The sequence below is a fragment of the Planococcus citri genome, chromosome 2 (genome assembly GCF_950023065.1).
Source record: "Planococcus citri chromosome 2, ihPlaCitr1.1, whole genome shotgun sequence".
Taxonomy (NCBI): domain Eukaryota; kingdom Metazoa; phylum Arthropoda; class Insecta; order Hemiptera; family Pseudococcidae; genus Planococcus; species Planococcus citri.
This window is the reverse complement of record NC_088678.1, coordinates 8,265,550-8,287,377: the sequence shown is the minus strand read 5'-3', so window position 1 is coordinate 8,287,377 and position 21,828 is coordinate 8,265,550. Positions and strand designations below refer to the sequence as shown.

At 35.1% G+C, this 21,828-nt stretch overlaps 1 protein-coding gene across 1 annotated transcript; it reads left to right on the top strand.

Annotated features, from left to right (window-relative positions):
• Positions 1-670: 670 nt before the first annotated feature.
• On the top strand, positions 671-21,187 carry LOC135834469 (uncharacterized). Its single transcript, XM_065348348.1, has 24 exons — positions 671-926; positions 8,217-8,265; positions 8,387-8,500; positions 8,575-8,754; positions 9,101-9,315; positions 9,593-9,811; positions 9,914-10,066; positions 10,155-10,279; positions 10,398-10,577; positions 10,653-10,809; positions 13,103-13,331; positions 15,019-15,233; positions 15,340-15,555; positions 15,660-15,812; positions 15,929-16,050; positions 16,136-16,318; positions 16,483-16,639; positions 17,232-17,456; positions 17,540-17,587; positions 17,679-17,776; positions 17,914-18,020; positions 18,093-18,361; positions 20,447-20,613; positions 20,871-21,187. Exons 4-24 carry the CDS (start codon positions 8,681-8,683, stop codon positions 21,030-21,032), a joined length of 3,474 nt encoding a protein of 1,157 aa, XP_065204420.1. The 5' UTR covers positions 671-926; positions 8,217-8,265; positions 8,387-8,500; positions 8,575-8,680; the 3' UTR covers positions 21,033-21,187.
• The last annotated feature ends 641 nt before the right edge of the window (positions 21,188-21,828 follow it).

The window sequence follows — 21,828 nt, the reverse complement described above, 5'->3', positions numbered from 1 at the left end:
ATGAGTTGAAAAGTGTATTTTTTTACAAGCTGGGAAATCTAAAATTCTCAAGAAATCCAATGTCGTCAATTTTGAAGCAAAGAGCACAGAAGGACGAGTAGGGTGAAATTGCCTTTTGGAGCTAACGAGACGAAACTCCAGACGTAAGCAGGACGTAGGTATTATTATCGAGGTACATTGATCGTTGAAGTTTCAGACCTTCACATTGAGTAGTTCTCGAGTAAAAATACCTATAATTTTGTAATCATCTTCTTAACATGCTTAAAATTGAAGAGAACCTTTTTTTCACACTTTCTTTGAAAACTCTATGAGAAATGCCACCTACAAAATATCGCAGGATTTTGACCAAATTCAGTAGGAGCTGCCTCTGAAGTAGAGACAACGGTCCGCAAACAGGAGAAATTTCCAAAAAAAAAATAGAAAAAATAGCGGTTTATTCGCTATATAGTCTCTCTCAGGCGCCATTCACCCCGATGGGCATCTGGCTTGTCGTGACCTTCCTCGTTAGATGTTTATACCATATCACACCTAATTCAGTACATAGTTGAAAAACGAGTTATGTACAATACTTACATGTATATTTTCCCATTCGCAATACCTAATCGTTTAATATCTTTCAATAATATTTGTTCCTTTAAAAAAACGAATTTGCTGACTACTACTCGTACGAATAGTCCAGTCATGCTACGTACGTATGCACGTATGTACAAGTAGTTTCTTCTTCCATTTTCCCGCATTTAAATTGAAAATAATGTTGACAAATTTACGTAAACTTAATTTAATTTAAAAAAAAAAAAAACATTTTTTAAAGTAGTCTATTTTTGTTCATACATCTAAAACGAGAGTCGTGAAAATGAATAGATTAATCGAACTTGTAAATATACGAGTAGTTTTCTTCACTGCAAGTCTTCATTTGCTTTCAACCGGTGAGTTCAATATGAAATATTACAAATCACCTAGATATTTATTCGTCGAATTAAGTTTGTTAACGCTTATCTTTCTTATAAACTTGTCTCGTTCAATTTTACAAAGCAAAGCTTATAGTGCATTTATTTTTATTTTTGCCGCCAAAAAAAGCTCTACAGAGAGTTTCTCAATTGATGGATTAGAATTGAAGAATGATACGTACTTACTACTTAGTACTCTACCAGATTCGAAAGTCCAGCCAAGTTTCAACTTTTTTCAACGTTTTCTTTTCTAAAAGATTTCAAAAATAAAGTAGGTACTCGCTTTTTTCAAAAATTGATAAAAATTCTTGTCTTTCAGGCATATTGTTCAAAAAATTTCATCGCCAAAATAATTGTCAGAAAAGTGCCATTTTTGCCAAAATTTTACAGAAGTTTATTTTTTTTTTTAAATTACAAAAAAAAAATCTTAACCTTTTTCAAAATTTCCAAAAAAAAGTCTGTTTCTTGCCAAAATTATGGAAAAATACCTTTTTTTTGACGTTATCAAAAACGTCCTAATATTTTTTGCAGAAAAGACCAAAAAACTTTGTTGTTAGATAGCCAAAATTTCGAAAATTCCCGCTTCTGCCAAAATTATCCCAAGAAGTCCTTGTTACGTTTGTTGCCAGAAATTGTTTGCAAAACTCTGTTTTTGTCTAAATTGTCAAAAAATCTCGTGCATGTCAAAATTGGTAATATATACCACAATCCATACACGAAAAAGTGCTCTAGAAGTTGATTTTGTATTTTTTTTTCAGGAACCAAAAAAACGCGCTGCCAAAATGAAGGTACTATGTGCCCCATTCAGAAAAGTGCAATTTTGAAATTTTTCCCTTGCACAAATGGGGGGTGGACCCTCAAAAAGGTGATTTTGGGGACACGGTCGGAACCACAAAAACTCGACGGGGTTGTGTTGGGGGACTTCTCCCGATACCAAATATGTGATTTTTTTCCGTGGCACCCTGCACAACTGCATACTGTGGCACTTTTAATGCGATTTTTATGCATTTTTGGCCGATTTCGACGATAAAACGGCTCTGATGACCAGAGTATGGCCTGAAACCAATGGATTCTTGGACGTGTGTTGAACGGGGATATTTGAAGCCCAACTACGCAAACACGGTGAAAAAATACTTGCACAACGCGATTTTATGTGTACTAATAGGTTTGTTACCACTCCCCTCCCCCCGGTATTCAATAATGCATTGTCTATTTGATAATATCGATGCGACCCATCAAAGTGATATGAAATTTCGCGCTGAACTCAAAAATCGTAATCATTTTCAATTCTGACCCCCCCGCGGTGGAGTTTTGACTCCGAAACTGAATATAACGACGATATTAAACAAGTTTACCACATTACACGTCGATACTGAGGATTTATGTGTACGCAATAAGAATTATTTCTCATATTCGTTGCTGGGAATATTTTTGCTTCAAAAGTTTTCATTCAATCTGCACCCCCTCCCCTCCCCTTCCAAAACTATGTTTGAACATGGATTTGAAAACTTGATAATGACCTATCAAAGTGGTATAAAATTTCGCGCCGAGCTCGAAAATTGCATTCATTTTTCATTTGCACCCCCTCGGTGGAGTTTTGCCCCCCTCCGACCATAAATTTAACTACGAAAATGAACACGTTGCACATTACGTGTCTGTATAAATGAGGATTTATGTGTAGGTACGTATTTCAAATGATTCTCACATTTGTTATCTGGGCATGTTTCTGTTTCAAAATTTCTCATCCCATCTCCGTCCCCCTACCTTATGGGTTTGAAAACTTGACGCGACCCGTCAAAATGATATAAAATTTAGCGCTGATCTCGAAAATCTCATTAGTTTTTCATTTTGACCCCTCCCGCCTCTCCCTACAGTCGATCGATTGTTGTTTCTCATGACTGAATCGAAGTTTGGAAACGACGAAGCTCGAGAAAACATTTTCGTGTATTTCTATTGTTTTTAAAACACCCACAAATGAATGGTTAGTGAGACTCTAGTGAACCATTAATCAGCTAATTTCATAACACCATTTGATCAGCTAATTTCATAAAAACTTTTGTGAATAATTGTGCTCGGATTGCACAACATGTACGTGTTAGTTATGAAAAAATGAATTTTACCGAACCTATATTTTTTTCATCTTTCATTTTTTTTGCTTGCATTTTTTGTATTTTTCATATACGTTTCATTTTTTGGGTTGTTTAGGTATATTTTTTTCTCGTTTTTCATACCTATTTTGTATCTTTTGATGTTGTTCCATTTTTCTTGTTTACCTATATTTTTTCATCTTTCATTTTTTTTGCATGCATTTTTTGTATTTTTCATTTACATTCCTTTTTTTGGTTTGTTTATATTTTTTTCTCGTTTTTCATACCTTTTTTGTATCTTTTGATGTTGTTCCATTTTTCTTGTTTATCTATATTTTTTTCATCTTTCATTTTTTTTGCTTGCATTTTTTGTATTTTTCATTTGCGTTCCTTTTTTTGGTTTGTTTATATTTTTTTTTTCGTTTTTCATACCTATTTTGTATCTTTTGATGTTGTTCCATTTTTCTTGTTTGTATTATTTTTTCGTTATTCTTTTTTTCTTATTTCATCTGATTTATTTTCATGTATATTTTTTCACGTTCTTATTTTTCTGTTTTTTTTTTTTTTTTTTTTTTTTGTCATTTCATCTCCTTTTTTCATTTACATTTTTTGTATCTGTCATTGTTGTTCCTTTTTTTTTTCATTTCATCTCCTTTTTTTCATATACATTTTTTGTATCTGTCATTGTTGTTCCATTTTTCTTGTTTGTATTTTTTTCTCGTTTTTTCTTTTTTTCTTATTTCATTATCTGATTTGTTTTTATTTTTTCTTTCAATTTTCTCATTTCTAGTTTTTTCTTTTTTTCTTATTTCATTATCTGATTTGTTTTTATTTTTTCTTTCAATTTTCTCATTTCATTGAATGTTTTTCTCGTTCTTATTTTTCTGTTTTTTTTTTTCATTTCGTCTCCTTTTTTTCTTTTTTCTTTTTTGTATTTTCCATTTTTCTGTTTTTTCTTTCATTTTTGTATTTTTTTCCACTAATATTTTTTTTATAAATCCTCATGTACCCGATTAGCGCTCGGTGGCAGTAAAATTGCCAACTGCCAATTGTGAACTTTTGGCAAAAATTCGAGTAAAAGTTGGCAAAATCTCCACCAATGAAAACGCTTTATTTAATAGCCAACTTGACAATTTGTTGGCAAAATTTTTGCCAACTAATTGTCAACAGAGGCATATTTTTGTCAATTACATATACATTTTGTTTTGCCAACTAATTACCAAAAAGGCAATATTTTTGTCAACTACTCACATTTTCAAAATAACGGATACATTTTTGAATTTTAAATTTCAAAAATCAAAAATGAAGGGAAGGGTTGCATGTTTCAGCTTTTTGACTTCAGAAATGGTATTTTTCCATCGTGTTGCATTTTTCCTACCTATAATATATCACTAAACTTTCCTGACCTAAGGGGGGTTCGAACCTGTGTTCTCCTGCACCTAAAACCCTACACCTAACCCTACAGCTACCAGTACTACAAGAAGAACTGGACATAAAATGAATTCTTATCATTTGCTTGCAGGCTCGTGTTGCTAATTGCTTTGATTTAGGCCATGTCAAAAAAAATTACGAATATTTTTGGTGGTAAAAATTCCTTAAAGTAGTACCTAGATTTTTTAAATTTTAGTGACACTAGAAATTTTAAAGCTAAATTCAGAAATTTTTTAAATTCTACTTCAGAAATAAAATAAAAATAAGAAAATCAATTTTAAAAATTGATATCAATTAAACTGCAATTATTTTTTTTAATTTGTTGAATTCTGTGAATTGATTTTTTTATTTTCATTGATTTGGAAAAAATTATTTTGTAAAATGGAATTAAAAAAAATATATGAATTTAGCTTTACAATTTTTGGTTTTACTGGAATTTTTTTCGATCCATTATACCCATTCGGAATTTTTTTAGTAGTTTTCAAGCAATTTTAAATCAATTATCTTTTTAAACAAAAATTATTTATTACGTTGGAATAAAAAAAATTGAAAAGAAACAAAAACACGTTTTCCAATACAGTTATTCCTTTGTTTAATTTCTAAAATGAAATTTTAAAATATTTTCAGTCATACTTAAGTACCTATGTACCTAGTACCTACATATCAATTTTTATTATAATTTTTTTACGTTTCTGCCAAAAACAAAAAAAGGTTATAGCCTATTCTCAAAAAATGTTTAATTAAAATTGAGTACCAGGTATTGAAATTATAATTTTTTGGGGGAGGGGGGTGGGTTCAAAATTTAAGTGGCTGCTTGCAGTAGTTTTTTCAAAAACTGAGTACATATTTTTGGATTGAGCTTCAAAATTTTTGTTCTTAAATTATTCTGCTCAGATTTTTCTGATGATTTGGTTCAAAATATTATTTTGCATTAAATTGTTTCCTTTTTGAAATTGGCGATGACTCTGTGGAGAATTTTTTTTTTGAAAGTTTGAAAAACCCCACATGGGGGGGCTTTCTTGGTTAAAAATATTTGAAATCGTTCATAAGCCTTTCTTTTTCGTTTTTTTTCTAATTTGAGTGATTGCTGTGAATTTAGAAATGTTTTAAAATAGGTACCTACCTCGTAAATTATTTCGCATTTGTTTTTTTTTGTTTTTCCTTTTTTTTTTACAAAGTTTGACTGAGTGTAGGGATTTTTTTTTGAAATTTGAAAATACGAAATAGGTACCAACTTTGAAAGAAAAACTATAGTAAAAACCAAAAAAATAATTTAAAAATGTTAAAAATTTCTTTGTAATTGAATTTAAAAATCCAAACTAATACTTAAGATTTTAGTTTAATTTTAAACTTTAAAACCACCAAAATATACTAATTATTTCAATGAAACCCAAAAAATTTTTAGCACTGAAACATACTTGAATTTTGTAGCGCTTCAACTGAATTGTAAAAAAATTTAGTATCTGTAATGTCTTGCTGCGCAAGCGCATGGTGCTTATGTTGGCAAGAAATTGTCAAAATGTTGGCAATATTCTTCTAAGGAAATTATTGCCAACTTTTTCGCAATTTATTGCCAACCACAGCAAGATGCGCATGCGCAAATAAAATACGTGGCAGTGTTTTGACATTCAGGTGGCAATTTTCTCTTACCATCATTTTCTATTTCATAGGTGCCAATTTTATACTCGAAAATGCCAACGTGGCAGTAAAAATGACAAAAATAATTGCCACTGCGCTAATCGGGTACAGACACGTAATGTGCAACGTTTTCATTTTCGTAGTTAGATTTATGGTCGGAGGGGGGCAAAACTCCACCGAGGGGGTGCAAATGAAAAATGAATGCAATTTTCGAGCTCGGCGCGAAATTTTATACCATTTTGATAGGTCATTATCAAGTTTTCAAATCCATGTTCAAACATAGTCTTGGAAGGGGAGGGGAGGGAGTGCAGATTGAATGAAAACTTTTGAAGCAAAAATATTCCCAGCAACGAATATGAGAAATAATTCTTATTGCGTACACATAAATCCTCAGTATCGACGTGTAATGTGGTAAACTTGTTTAATATCGTCGTTATATTCAGTTTCGGAGTCAAAACTCCACCGCGGGGGGGGGGGGGGGGGTCAGAATTGAAAATGATTACGATTTTTGAGTTCAGCGCGAAATTTCATATCACTTTGATGGGTCGCATCGATATTATCAAATAGACAATGCATTGTTGAATACCGGGGGGAGAAGAGTGGTATCAAACCTATTAGTGCACATAAAATCGCGTTGTGCAAGTATTTTTTCACCGTGTTTGCGTAGTTGGGCTTCAAATATCCCCGTTCAACACACGTCCAAGAATCCATTGGTTTCAGGCCATACTCTGGTCATCAGAGCCGTTTTATCGTCGAAATCGGCCAAAAATGCATAAAAATCGCATTAAAAGTGCCACAGTATGCAGTTGTGCAGGGTGCCACGGAAAAAAATCACATATTTGGTATCGGGAGAAGTCCCCCAACACAACCCCGTCGAGTTTTTGTGGTTCCGACCGTGTCCCCAAAATCACCTTTTTGAGGGTCCACCCCCCATTTGTGCAAGGGAAAAATTTCAAAATTGCACTTTTCTGAATGGGGCACATAGTACCTTCATTTTGGCAGCGCGTTTTTTTGGTTCCCGAAAAAAAAATACAAAATCAACTTCTAGAGCACTTTTTCGTGTATGGATTGTGGTCTAATAAGTTTTTTTTTCAAAATTATAAAAAACTCCAAAATTATCCTAAAAATCCTGTTTTTTGCCAAATCATTGTCTAAAATTTTTGAAAATTGAAATTGAAATCGAAAGTATTTTGTGCAGTTACTGATTTTGAGTTAGGCTTCTGAACAGTGAACAATTTTTGAACGGTTCAAAGTTTTCTACCCCCACCGATATGATAAAAAATTTTGAAAAAATTGTGTTGAATGGTCCAAGCTTCCCCCTACACATACCGCGTGGTACCAGAATGTTCTCCCTACTACTCATGGATCCCGAATTTTTCTCGCAAAAAACACTGTCCAAGGAAGGTGGGATGGGGGCGGTAACTTCGCTCGAATTTTTTTTTTTTTAGAGGTACCCCAACAATAATCCGTCATAATTTTCCAAATCTGGGAACAGGGCAATTTCGCGTATCTTACCTGGAAATACCCTTTTCAAAATCTGAAGTATTTTATAGGTATGTACCTACTCAGTAAAATCCAAAATCCATTTTTAAAAGCTGCTATCATAGTAAGTACCTAGATTCTAGTGGATTGTAGATCTGCCAAAACCCAGTTTCACGAGAACCTGCCAAAATCCATGTAAAAAAGGCTTTATTTTTAAACAGAAAACAGTTTTACTTTGTATAGTTTAAATAGTTTACATAGTCTACATGTAAACTATCGTTGTCTACAGTAACCTTGTTTGTAGACTATCTACTTGCCAACCCTGCCGACGAGACAAGACGAAGCAAATTTTAAAGACGTAAAATTCCCTAAGTATTCATAGTCTGGACAAAAAATGACGTGAAAAACGAGTTATTCATCTTAGTGAATAATCCATCAAGTTTTTCCCCGATCATTCGCGGAACACATCAAATGAACAAACATACAATTTACCCATTATATGAATTTAATGAGATAATATCAGTTTCAAATTTTAATTATAAAGCATGAACGTACAACTATCACGAAGCCTATTAATTTCTGATCAAATAGGTATTACGTACCTACTGATGTATTCCTTTAATTTTTTCAGATGCTTTGGAATTATAAATTGATGGAAGAGATATTGGTGACTGCAATAAGTAAGTGAGCAGAAACACCGTCAGTTGCACTAGATTTTTGTTCATACGAATGCATTAGAAAAATTATTCTAAAGATGAAAAAAGTCCTTAGGCACTGAAGTGTTAATGAAAAATATTTCAGATTCGAATTGCAATGCGGAAATGGTCAATGTATTCCTAATTCTTTTCTTTGTGACGGAATATTGGATTGTAAAGATGATTCGGACGAGACTCGCGAGCAGTGTTTGAATAAAAAGTCGGTGATCATTTTTTCAACTTCAAAAACATACATCTCGAACTTACGCTATAATGAAATGGACCTTCTTTTAGATGTAATGAACAGTTTTTTCAATGCGACTATGGGGCTTGTATTCGTAAAGAATATCTATGTGATGGGTTTAAACAATGCCACGACTGATCTGATGAAAATGCGAAAATGTGCAGCGCTGCTTTAAATGGGACCAAGACGAATCTTGCTTTGGATGGGACAAAGACGAAACGAGCCGCTAAGTAAGTTCTTCAAAAACTTTCTTTAGCAAGTTAATAGGTACTTGGAAGCAATTTTTATCACATACGAGTACTAGTGAGGGAAGAGAGTGGGTGAAGAGTGTTTCATCAATCAACGGTTCAAAAAGGTTTTGTTTTTTGTCAAAATTGCAAAAAAATCTCATCTTTTTTTCTTTATCAAAATCAGCAAATAAAACTCAGTTTCAAGTCCAAATTGTCAAATCGACTGGTTCGTTTTTCATCAAAATTGCTAAAAAGTTGTTTTTTGTCAAAGTTGCAGAAATTTTTTTGTCCGAATAGGTAGATTAAATTTTACTGACGTCACAACATTTCTGTCTGCCCCTTGCAGTGGCTCTTGTGCTGCACTTCCAGTCACAGCTGATAAAACAGTCACCTACTCCTGCGGCATCGGCAATGGCACAAATAACAATTATTCCAATTCATGTAACTCGACGAGTTTTGCTTCGACAGTATGCAACCCAGGTTACTTGGAACCAGCATATGCTAAATTGGAGTCCCATTGCTACTATGGAACATGGGAGCCCAATATTCCTACATGCTTAAGTGAGCACGTAAAATATCAACCATAAATAAGGTCATAGGTAACACAATAACCAGAAATTCCACAAAATATCGAAACATGTTACTCATTTCAAAACCTCAATCTTTGATAATAGAAATATCATTAACTAAACGTTTTAATATGTACCTACTATTGCAAAGTTGTCCGTACAAAAAAATCACACATGCTGGGTACTTATTGTGAGAAGTCAATTTTTGACGTTCGAAGTCACACTATTCTGCATAAAAATATATTTGATTGTTTTTTTATTACTTTTAGGAATGTGTGAAAAACTAAATCCTATAAATGTCAATCTCCAGTGTTACTACTACGCCAAAAACATTCCGTGTGATACGAATAGAGCACGGTCAGCTGGTACCATAATTCGACCAACTTGCATACCATTGAATACGTACAGAGATTTTGTTCCTACTTATCAGGAGATCATCTGCCAGGATGATGGAAAATGGGATAATGATCTTTTTTCATGCGTTCCTGGTAATTCAGCGTTTATATTTTTCAATGGCAATATCTGCGTGTATGCAGTTTTTGATATTTTCTGTACCTGATTGCGTTATTGATGTTGATACAAATGCATAGAATGTGGACGGCCATATATCAATCATACTGCCTCGATTAGTGGGGGAGTTGCAGAACAATTTGGCGATTCTCCTTGGCACGTTGCAGTTTATAATGAAAAAAAAATTCTTATTTGTGGAGGAACAATTATACATCCATACATGATTATATCAGGTAAGATGACAAGACTTTCAAGTACCTAAGTGCGTATTAAGGGAACTTGAAAAACTGAACTTTTGTAATCGAATGCGTGTTATTTCAGCTGCACATTGCTTCTACGACCGAATCAATAATATAAAATTAAATTCCTCAAATTATGAAATAGTTGTCAGCAAATTTACTAGAGAGTATTCTGTAATTGATAATCACAATCAAAAAGCTTTCAAAGTAAGCCAAACACAACGCAATCCCCCTCCCTTCGAATTCACTTTCTTATTCTCACTATATGATCGTCCATGTTTACAAATTGATCATTGTGATCGTTTTCATAAAATTCAATTTTCAGATAAGAGAAATACGATTTTCCAGGGAAGGTTTTTTTGGTCCCGTCGACTATTTTGCAAAAGATATTGTAATCCTGATTCTTCAAAAAGAACTCACCATAAGCCCAACAGTATTGCCAGCTTGTGTCAATTGGGAAGGCTTAAGTGCAAAAATATACCCACCTGAAAATACACCAGCCAAAGTAAATTATGATGAATTTTAGAAATATTTCATCTCACTGTTTAACTAAATGAATAGATAATCTGCATCATTTCAGGTCGCAGGATGGGGACGGGATGAGCATGGACAGTATAATGAAAAACTAAAAACTGTCAACTTACCGTACATCAGTCGAGAACGATGTTTGAAATGGATTGATATAGATTTCAAAAAGTTTGTAACATTTGACAGATTCTGTGCTGGTCCAGAAAATGGTAAGATTAGACGGGGCAGTTATATTTCTTCAAAAATCCAAGCTTGCTTCATAGTGATGTAGTAGTCTATCATAAATGACTCCATCAAATATGCAGGGTTATACGGGTGTGCAGAAGTATCTATGCCGGAACGTAATGTAGGCATTCGTGAAATAGATCGAGGATGGGAGCGCGAAAGAAAGAAAGAGAGTCGAGGCGAGGCTGGAGTTAAACGTTTATATTGGCATGAGTACATGTAGCCGTAAACATAAGAACTAAATCTACAAGGTGTTGTCTGTATACAGGTACATGGAAGCGAGCAATGAGAGATACAAGCGAAGGAACGTGTATAGATGGCGATGAAGTGAAGATGGTTGCCGCAGTACAAGGACAATGACGAGAATCAGTTCCAGGAGAGGAATGCAAGCAGGAGCAGCGGCAACCCCCCCCCCCCCTTAGAAAGGAATTAAGGAGAAAGCTAAAAATAATTCTAACAATATGTATTTATACAATAGGTTCCGAGAAACGAAGATAAAAATATGCTAACAATAGACATTTATTGTAAATAGTTCGACAAAATAGAAACAGATTAAGTAGGTATTTACAAGTTCGAAAAAGATAGTTTATGAGATGATATTCAGAGAAACGTTTTTATAAATTTACGAAAAATACAAAGTCAACTGAAACGTAGTTGTTTAAAAATAGATCGAGTCGAATATTATGTGGCTATGCAATGGAAAGACTTCAACTCAAAGGTCTTGTCTCCCCATGCGTTTTGCCGTAGGTTGAGTATAATAGAGTGATGAAATAGTGTTTGGAGGAATCGAACAATAGGAAGGCAAAGAGTCGATAGGATAGGCGATGACGGTGTTTGCTGTATGTTTTCATGTGGGCTTCGAGCACACATGAAAAGATGATAGCGTTGCAGGTTGCTGGCTGTTTTCATGTGGACTTCGAGTGCACATAAAAAGGCGATAACGTAATTTAGCCTAAGTTAAACCTGACCATAGGTTTGCTCTGTCTACCCGAGCGTGTATAAATAGGGATAAGATTTACAATGGCAGGTTCTGTCACAGCAGGATCTGATGAGGTAAATGAGATGTTTGGCTTAAGCCTGTCAACCGAAATGTTGACTTGCTTGCCATCTTGATTGATAGTAAAGAATTTATCTGTTTGACAAAGTACTTTGAAAGGGCCAGTATATGGTGGCATCAATCGTCTCAAACAAATACGTGCGAACAAGTGTGTAGTTTCGAAGGGATAAATGATTTCTTAGAAGTATTGGGATGGCGAATTTCTTTGAAACATTTTACTGCTTCAGAAATACATTCGAGAAATTCGTGACAATGTGAAGATTGAGTATTGGCGAAAAAGTCTCCAGGCAGACGTAGCTGCTGCCCATACTACTTTGAAAGGGCCAGTATATGGCAGCATCGATAGTCTCGAGCACCAAAACATGAAATCCATGTCTCAAACATGGCTTTCCCAACAGTGTTGGCTCGTTGGTCAGGGATCGGTATCACTTCTGGCCAACGAGTCACGCGATCAATCATAGTGAGATAGTACTGGAAACCGTTAGAAATAGGAAGTCTCCCGATGAGATCGATCCATGTATGTGTTCTAAACGGCCAGCTGAATGAGTGATAGGTGTCAGAGGTGCAACAGTGTGTCATGTTACTTTGCACCTCTGGCAAGTAGTACAAGATCAAGTGAAGTTACCAATGTCCTTTTGGAGATTGGGCCACACGTAGCGATTCGAATTAAGGTGTCTGGTTCGTTTAATACCAGGATGAGCAAGATTGTGATATTGGTCAAAAATTTCCTGGCATAAGGACTAGGGTACATAAGGACTCTGATACCCTGTCTTGGAGATGTCACAGTAGACATCGTGACTTTGGAAATTGATTTTAATTTAACCAGTTCGAGCGAAGAGGGTTTTGCAATTAATTTGCAAAGTTCAAGGTCGTTTTGCTGGGCTTTTGAAAGATGAGCAGGAGAAATGCAATGAATGCTCCAGATAGATTCGATTTGAGAGAAACAATCTGCTACCTAGTTATCAGAGCCTTTGACGTAACAAATGTCGGTAGTGAATTGCCCAATGAAGTCGAGATGTCGAAATTGTCAAGGAGATGCTTTTTCTGGATTCTGAGAGAAGGTGTGAATCAGGGGCTGATGGTCAGTGAGCACTGTAAATTGGCGACCTTCCACCATGTGCCTGAAGAATTTCAATTTAGAACCTAGCTCATCTTGAATATTCCATCCCAAGATGAGCAAAAAACCTGACTCCACAAAATAATTTTTTTTTGTTTTGAAGGTTCTAGCATAGGTCCAGGAGACAGCGGAGGAGGTTTACTAATTCGAGAAAATAATTTGTACTATATGCGTGGTGTTGTCAGCCTACACAGAGGGTCTGCAGTGGTACCCATGACTGACTTGGCAGAACATGTAGATTGGATTTTAACCGTTCAAGATGATGTTGATCGTAGAATTATAGGCCTAAAAAGTAACTCGACCCTGCCAATACAGCGGCCTGCAGTAGTCAAGTAAGCTTCTGGAAAATGGAGCTCAGATGTTTTTGATTTTTTTTTTTAAATTAAACCCCCGTCACACTAGGCACCGAGGGTTTATTTTCATTTAAAAAAGAAAACAATCTTAATCGATTAAGAGGTTACTAGAGTAATAAATATATTATAGCTATACAGCTTCACCCCAAGCTTGGAACGAGAAAGGGAAAGGGGGGAGGTGTGACGGATTGTCCACCGTGACCCAAACCCCTAGGAAGTTGCCTAAGGCCCACTTGTCACTTCCCAGGTTTTGTTTGCACACGTACCTGATCAGATCACAACCGAGCCCCCAACCAGTCATGGGGTGAAGTTTGAAGGGGAGTGATCTCCAGATCCCGGCAAATTTGGTCTTGAGTACTTATTTCGTGTGTTGAATTCGGTTTCGGATATAATAATAATAGAAGTAGTAGAAAGCGTTGTTATAAAAGAATTAAAAGAAATAGGAAATAAAAGAAATTAGAAGATCAGATTAAAAAGATTTGATAGAAAAGTTTTAAATAGAGTGAATTAATAGAGAAGATTTAAATGAAAAACATCACTTATAGTATTTAAGCTGAAACCCTATTATACAGAGCACACACAAATATACAGTGGACCAGAAAGTGTCTAACTTTAAGTATACATAATTAAATCCGATCAGAATTATGTGCTTAAGGGAACCTTTCGAAGTGCTCCCTTTGGTTTGAACCGCGGAAACGTAATTTATGGATACAGCATGGTCCCTATAACTGAAATTTCAAATGGCTAAACTGATTTTCTGATTTTTGAAAACTCAAAAACAACCAATTTTCAGGCAAACACCGCGAGTGCTTCATCAACTAGCATAATTTTAATGGTGAGTGGATGTTGAACAAGATAATGCGCAAAACGAATCCTCAAACCACAATTCTGCAATTATATTTACGAGTGAAGAATTTTAAATTTTTTCAAAACGTGTGAAAATTAATGTAGGCAGCGGGCATCTCGAAAGGTCTCTTTGTCTGACCTTCTTGATCTGATCTGATCAGATCTACTTGGACCCTCTAATCAGAATCAGCTAGATAAAAATTATGATGGATTATTTAAGTATCTATGCAGACCTTATTATTTTTTATTTATTTTTTTTTTTTTAGTTTTCCCCAATCCGCAACAGGCGGTGGGTGTATTTTATTATTAAATAAAAAAACAATCTTAGACTAAGGGTTACTAGAATAAACATAATTATGTATCTAAATATAATTATAGCTTCACCCCAAGTCTAAGCAGGGGGAGAGGGGAGAGGGGGGAGGTGAGACGGATTGTCCACCGCGACCCAAACCCCTAGGCAGTTGCCCAAGGCCCAGTTGTCACTTCCTAGGTTTCGTTTCCACACATACCTGTTCTGATCACGACTGAGCCCCCAACCCGTCTCAGGGTGAAGTTTGAAGGGGGAGTGATTTTGCCTAGGGGTGATCCCAACAAGTTAGGTCCCCTAGTTATTGAGTAGTGGTCCTGATGAGGAGAATAAAAAGTCGATGATGCTAGCCTTGGATTCCCTAGTAATAGAGAGGATCTTCTAGAACAGGAGGCCCGTTTCATTATTTTCAGCACAAGACATAATTTCATCGCATACCTACACAACACACAAGCTTATAGATCTGCTCAGACAGCAGTTCCTTTTAAATCAGATTTTCCTCATCTTTTACAGCAAGATGTGTGCTGTACCTGTCTCTACTCCAGATAAAACAATCAACTATCAATGCAATGGAAAACAATCATCATCATGCATTGTGAATGGATTTGTTCAAGAATCAACTGTTGCTTCGGTTGTATGCAATCCAGGCTATTCCACCACTGATGAAACATTCTTAGAATCCGGTTGTGTGGACAAAAAATGGATACCACCAATTACTACATGCATAAGTAAGATTCTTTTGCAATAGACCTAGGTCTAGGTAGATAATACGAGCCTTAGTTCTAGAATAAAATTTGAAATGAACATTTTCTAATTTAAAATCATTTTGACCAGGAAAATGTGAAAAGCTGACTCCAATCAATGTTGATTTAGTATGCTTTCGTAAGAATACACAAATCCCTTGTGATCTAAATTCACTACTTGCTGGTACAGTGATTCGCCCAACATGCAAGTTTTTGCATACCTATAGCAGTTTTAAGCCGGATTATATAGAAATAAGTTGCAAAAGCGATGGAAATTGGGATAAACCACTTTTTTCGTGCGCTCCTCGTAAGCAAAAAAGCCAACATTAATAATTTATTTTGAAGTTGATATAGACAGCTTCTCTAGATCCAAGGTGACAGTGACTAAGACTATGATACACAAATTTTCAGAATGTGGACTACCATATTCTGAAGCGTCTGCATTGATCACGGGAGGACGATTGGAACGTTTCGGAGATTCACCCTGGCACGTGGCGATTTATAATCAAGATAAGTTGTTGATTTGTGGAGGCACTATTATTGATCCTCAATTAATTTTATCAGGTCGGTGTTGAGAAACAAATTTACAATTCGATTATTTTTGATTTTCATGCACATAGAATAATTTTGCCCACTTGAAAAAAATGCATTAAATACACCAACACGGTGGTCTGTTTTAGCCGCTCACTGTTTTAGTGAAAGTGCTTTGAGTAAAGTGGATGCTACCAAATATGAGATAGCAGTGAGCAAAGTAAGCAGAAATTATACGATAAAAGATAATCAAAACCAGAAGATTCATAAGGTATGGTATCTGTTGTTCGAATATAACAACATTTTACTATATTGATTCAAACAATCAAAAAACAAATGTTTTTATTTGATTCCAGATCAAGGAGATACGTTTCTCCAATGAAAAAGGTTACACCGGTATAAACAATTATTATGGAGCTGATATAGCGATTCTCATTCTTCAACAGCCAGTCATCATCAGTCCTACAGTTTTACCTGTTTGTATTGATTGGGCAAATTTAAATAAAAGAATTGCTCCTTTGGAAGACACACCGGGCAAAGTGAGTGCATATTTGAATTGTTTCTCAAAAAACAAGCCAGTCAACATTTTATGTTCATGTTTAAAATACCTAAGAAACAAATTGGACATTACTGCTTTGATTTAAGGATTCTAGATTTTTCACAAAAACACATGCACCATTCATTAAAGCCATTATCATTTCAGGTTGTAGGATGGGGGCTCAATGAACATGGCGACTACAGTGACAATCTATTGACTGTTAATCTACCATACATAAGTAACAGACGTTGCCAAAACACAGTTCCTGATGATTTTAAACCATTCATTACTCTGGATAAATTTTGTGCTGGTACTCACACTGGTAAGTATGATTGTAAATCAAGACTTTGAAAATATGTGAAATTATGATTGTGAACTATACAGGGACATACATAATGTAGTTTACTGGAAATTCGAGAAGGTAGTAAATACCACTGACCATCAGTCCCATTCAGTAAAACCCAGTTGAAAAATTGTTGTATAACGCAACATGAGATCTCACAAAAAAGATTTTAATCACAAAACGTGTTTCTATAGTTCCTTCTTTTTTGTTATTTAAATTTTCAAAAATAGGAAAATATTTTTGTGTGGGAAAAAAGCTGTTTTAAATGGTCTATAATACTTGAAATTCTGGAGGGTAATTTTCTGCATGTTTTTCCGATTTAGTTTTTTTGGTTCAAAAATTCTTCTGTCAGTTATTTGGAATCTTCTTCTGTTAGAATATTGTAAACTTCAGTAATAGGTATACCTATACCTACTCTTGACTTTTCAATTGGGAAGTTGCAATTTTTTGAAAGCAACATCCTTATGAGTCCATTTCCAAGATTTATTCAGCATGCTGAGTGGTCGAGCCAAATCGTACCTAAGTAAATTTAATACAATAACGATTTCAAAATTACCCTTTTTATGTGAAGGTCCCAGCGTTCTCAAAGGAGATAGCGGTGGCGGTTATTTATTCCGGGAGAATGGATTATATTACATCAGAGGGATCGTAAGCGTGAAACAACCGTCACAAACTGCCATTGCAGCATTCACAGACTTAGCTGATCATATTCAGTGGATTCTACGAGTAGTAAATGAAGTGAAACTGAACCTTATTAATAAAGAAACAACCCTGCAAACAAGAACAAACCAAACAGGTGAATTTAACGCTCAAATTCATCTATGATCAACGTATTACAATAAAAGAATAAATTAATTGTTGAATTTTCCACAATTCCAGGCAGTGGAACACCCAAAACAAAAAAATCAGAAACTATTGCCCTTGCAAGTAAGTAATTCACGTAGGTACCTCCAGTTACTATCAATTTAAAGTAGGGAAAAAAATTTACCATTTTTTCGTACATTTCTGTACTCTGCAGATTGTGAAAAATACTCAAAATATGCAACAGATTGCGTCCATGGGGTGACATCAAATAAAGGGGCAACAAACGCGTTACCAAAAGAATTTCCGCACAATGTAAATAAAATTATAGATACTTATTCAGTTTTATGAATCTTTTCGCATGATGCTGAGATGCACATTTCTAGATAGCAGATAAACAAAAAGGTAGATATAAAATGATCATACATTGACAAATTTATCATCTCCAACAGGCGTACATTGGAATTGACGTTGGTGGAAAAGTGGAGTGGACATACAGTGGCGTTTTGATCAGCGAAAAATTCGTTCTGAGTGTGGCTCATTTAGCAAACACCTCGTAGTAAGTGAGAGTTTCCATTTTTAAAAGTACCTATAGGTAATTCTCAACCTGTTGACATATCTTTTTTTTCAGCGGTGAATCAAAGTGGGTATTATTGGGCGAACTGGACATATCGTCGAAAAATGACGACGCCAAACCAACAGTTTTCAGTATAGTAAAACAATACCTTCATCCGGACTTCAAACCAAATTCGGTCCACAATGACATAGCACTTTTTCAGTTGAATGCTTCTGTCGATGTCGTAATAAGCCCATATGTAAGACCAGCTTGTTTGTACACTTCCAATTTTAACCCAGTAAATAAGGAGGGCAAAGTTGTAGCTTTTGGGGTGCCAGTTCAAGGTGAGAAATAGCTTAGTCATTTCTCTTAACCCTTAAACACCCAAGGAAATCCTGAGATGTTATGAAAAAATGCTTTCAATTTCCTGAATGAGATCATCACAAGTACCACTTTTACTCAAAGTTCACCCCCCAGCCCCTTGAAGCCACCTCGATAATGATGGACTTATTTATTTGATTATTTTCAAAAATCGAGGAAGCAAAAAACCCGATTGGGTCAATCTTGGAACTGAATGATATAGTTTCATTAGATGTAATGAATGAGTGAAAGCATAATTCCAAAGAACACCTCACCCCTTTTTGGGGGGCAAACATTGATAGAAGTTGGTATAAAATACAGGGACCCATGTCCAATTTTTGGATGAACATATTGATGGTTCAGCTTTCACAAAATGAAATTAAGAAAGGTGTGTGCATGGTGGACCAGAGCGATTTTTTAAAAATTTGATATGCTTGTCTCGATAAAAACCCGAAAAAACAAAGCATGAATATGCAGAGTACATAATATGGGAAATATTATCAAGTAGGCTTGAAATGACAGAAACAAGAATTGAAAGGAACACAGATGCTCTTAACTGCACATAAGTTCAGATAATCTACAATCCAAGTTACATCCCGCAAAAGGTTAGTGGTACAATTATTTTTCTGCAGAAGTATCGAAATAGGCTTATCTACCACTTTGAAAAGCTTTACACTCTCAAATTGCAGCTGTCTCTGGCATTTCATAATGTTGAAGCATTCATGAAGAGGTCACTATCCCTCCTCAATCATAGGTAGTGAAGTTCTACATCATGAAATATCATGATTGGAAACAACAAATTCTGCTCAAGCAATTTTCATGATGTAGAACTTCACTACCTATGATCGAGGAGGGATAGTGACCTCTTCATGAATGCTTCAACATTATGAAATGCCAGAGACAGCTGCAATTTGAGAGTGTAAAGCTTTTCAAAGTGGTAGATAAGCCTATTTCGATACTTCTGCAGAAAAACAATAGTACCACTAACCTTTTGCGGGATGTAACTATTTGTTGACAAATATCTAGAAAGAATATCAACTTCAGCAGGAATTTCTCAAAACATTCAAAAGTTCAGAGTTGTGGTTGAACAACAGTTGGAAGCTTTCTACTGAATCTCAAATCCCCTGAATCCTGTAGTCATAAGCTAGACACAATCTCACCATTGTAAACGACGACTTCTGCTTGTGCAATTTTCATGATGTAGAACTACATTATCTGTGATCGAGGAGGGGTAGTGACTTCTTCGTGAATGCTGGAACATTATGAAATGCCAGGGAGTGCTGCAATTTGACTGTGTAAAGCTTTTCAAAGTGGTAGATAGACCTATTTTGATATTTCTGCAGAAAAACAATCGTACTGCTAACCTTTGTAGGATGTAACTATTTGGTGACAAATATCAAGAAAGAATACCCACAGGGTGATAAACAGATTTGATGGGTGGATTGTAGATTATCTGAACTTATGTGCAGTTAAGAGCATCTGTGTTCCTTTCAATTCTTGTTTCTGTCATTTCAAGCCTACTTGATAATATTTCCCATATTATGTACTCTGCATATTCATGCTTTGTTTTTTCGGGTTTTTATCGAGACAAGCATATCAAATTTTTAAAAAATCGCTCTGGTCCACCATGCACACACCTTTCTTAATTTCATTTTGTGAAAGCTGAACCATCAATATGTTCATCCAAAAATTGGACATGGGTCCCTGTATTTTATACCAACTTCTATCAATGTTTGCCCCCCAAAAAGGGGTGAGGTGTTCTTTGGAATTATGCTTTCACTCATTCATTACATCTAATGAAACTATATCATTCAGTTCCAAGGTTGACCCAATCGGGTTTTTTGCTTCCTCGATTTTTGAAAATAATCAAATAAATGAGTCCATCATTATCGAGGTGGCTTCAAGGGGCTGGGGGGTGAACTTTGAGTAAAAGTGATACTTGTGATGATCTCATTCAGGAAATTGAAAGCATTTTTTCATAACATCTCAGGATTTGCTTGGGTGTTTAAGGGTTAATAATTTTTCTTTCGAAATACTCGATTTCTTAATGAGATATACTGTAAGTACAGGTGAACGAAATAGTGATCAATTACTAAGAACAACGGTTGCAATACTGAATGATAAACGCTGTCGATCACATTACAAACCCAGACCAAATACTCATATAGAACGTGGATATGACCCAAATACCATGATATGCGTTGGGAATTCATCCCTGCAAGATAATCTATGTGTGGTAAGAAATCATTGCACAACTTCAAGCAAACGATTCTTCAAGAACATTTATAAAATAATATATGTGACCCGCTCTGACAAAATCGACCATTTTGACAAAATTTCAAAAAATGTTTTTTCTTCAAAAATCTGATCTTTCAACCCCTAAAATTCATTTTGAACGTCATTATTTTGGACACTTTTTTTCGTCGAAATGGTCGATTTTGTCAGAGCGGGTCACATATGTAGTTGTAAACAATTTCAAATCCATTCTTGTAGGGTATCCCAGGAAGTCCATTGCAGTTTCCTATGATAGATCAGCCATGTGTGGCAACAGTATATGGAATCTCAGCTATTAGCGATCAATTTTGCGATGGTCCCGATATTTATATAAAAGTGCCGTATTATTTAGACTGGATTCAGAGTATTGTTTGGCCTTGAAATAGGCTCTGGGATCATAATGAATAATAATAATGAATATTATACTCTGAAAATGTGATACATGGGGCAAGGCTTACACATAAATAATGAAAAGAGCAGAAAAATATTGTTTCAAACATCTTGAAATAAAAAACATTAAAATATCAGACATCTTTCGCTATTTTTTGTTCGATTTTGAGTTCAATATTTACATAACACGCATGGCCCAGTATAGGGCAAAAGCCTCCCCCAGCCAGAAACGTTCTTTCCCCTCCTACGAATTCTGTTGGAAGTGGAGATGACTGATGGGAGTTGGTACATAATTTCCTGAAGTCATCCCTCCACCTAAACTTCTGTTTTCCTTGTCTTCTTCTTCCTGTACTGAGCTGGAAAGTTACTTTTTATGTCTATCTGTTAATCTAGCCACATGACCCCATTTTTTAAATTTCATCTTAATTGTTTTGATTTCAATCCAATCTTTTTTCATTAAGAATTTTGAGTAAGTAGGTAGTTTTTGTTTTTTGTTTTTTTTTTATCAAGTCCAAGTTTTAGAACCGCAAGTAAAATTTGTGAGGATGCATTTGGTTACAGATTTTTGGTATTTTGGAGAATTTTGAAAATGATTAATCATTTTCCACAAAGAGAGCAAACACATTAAAACCTTGAACTCGGTATACACTCGTATATTAATGTCAACTTTCGGAATTGATTTCCACCATTTTGCAGTCGATAGAGAGCCTCCTGGCCTTCAAAAAAAGTTGACTTTTCTCCAGAAATTTCAAATCGTTGCAAAAAGCGTTGTAAAATTGTAACCAAA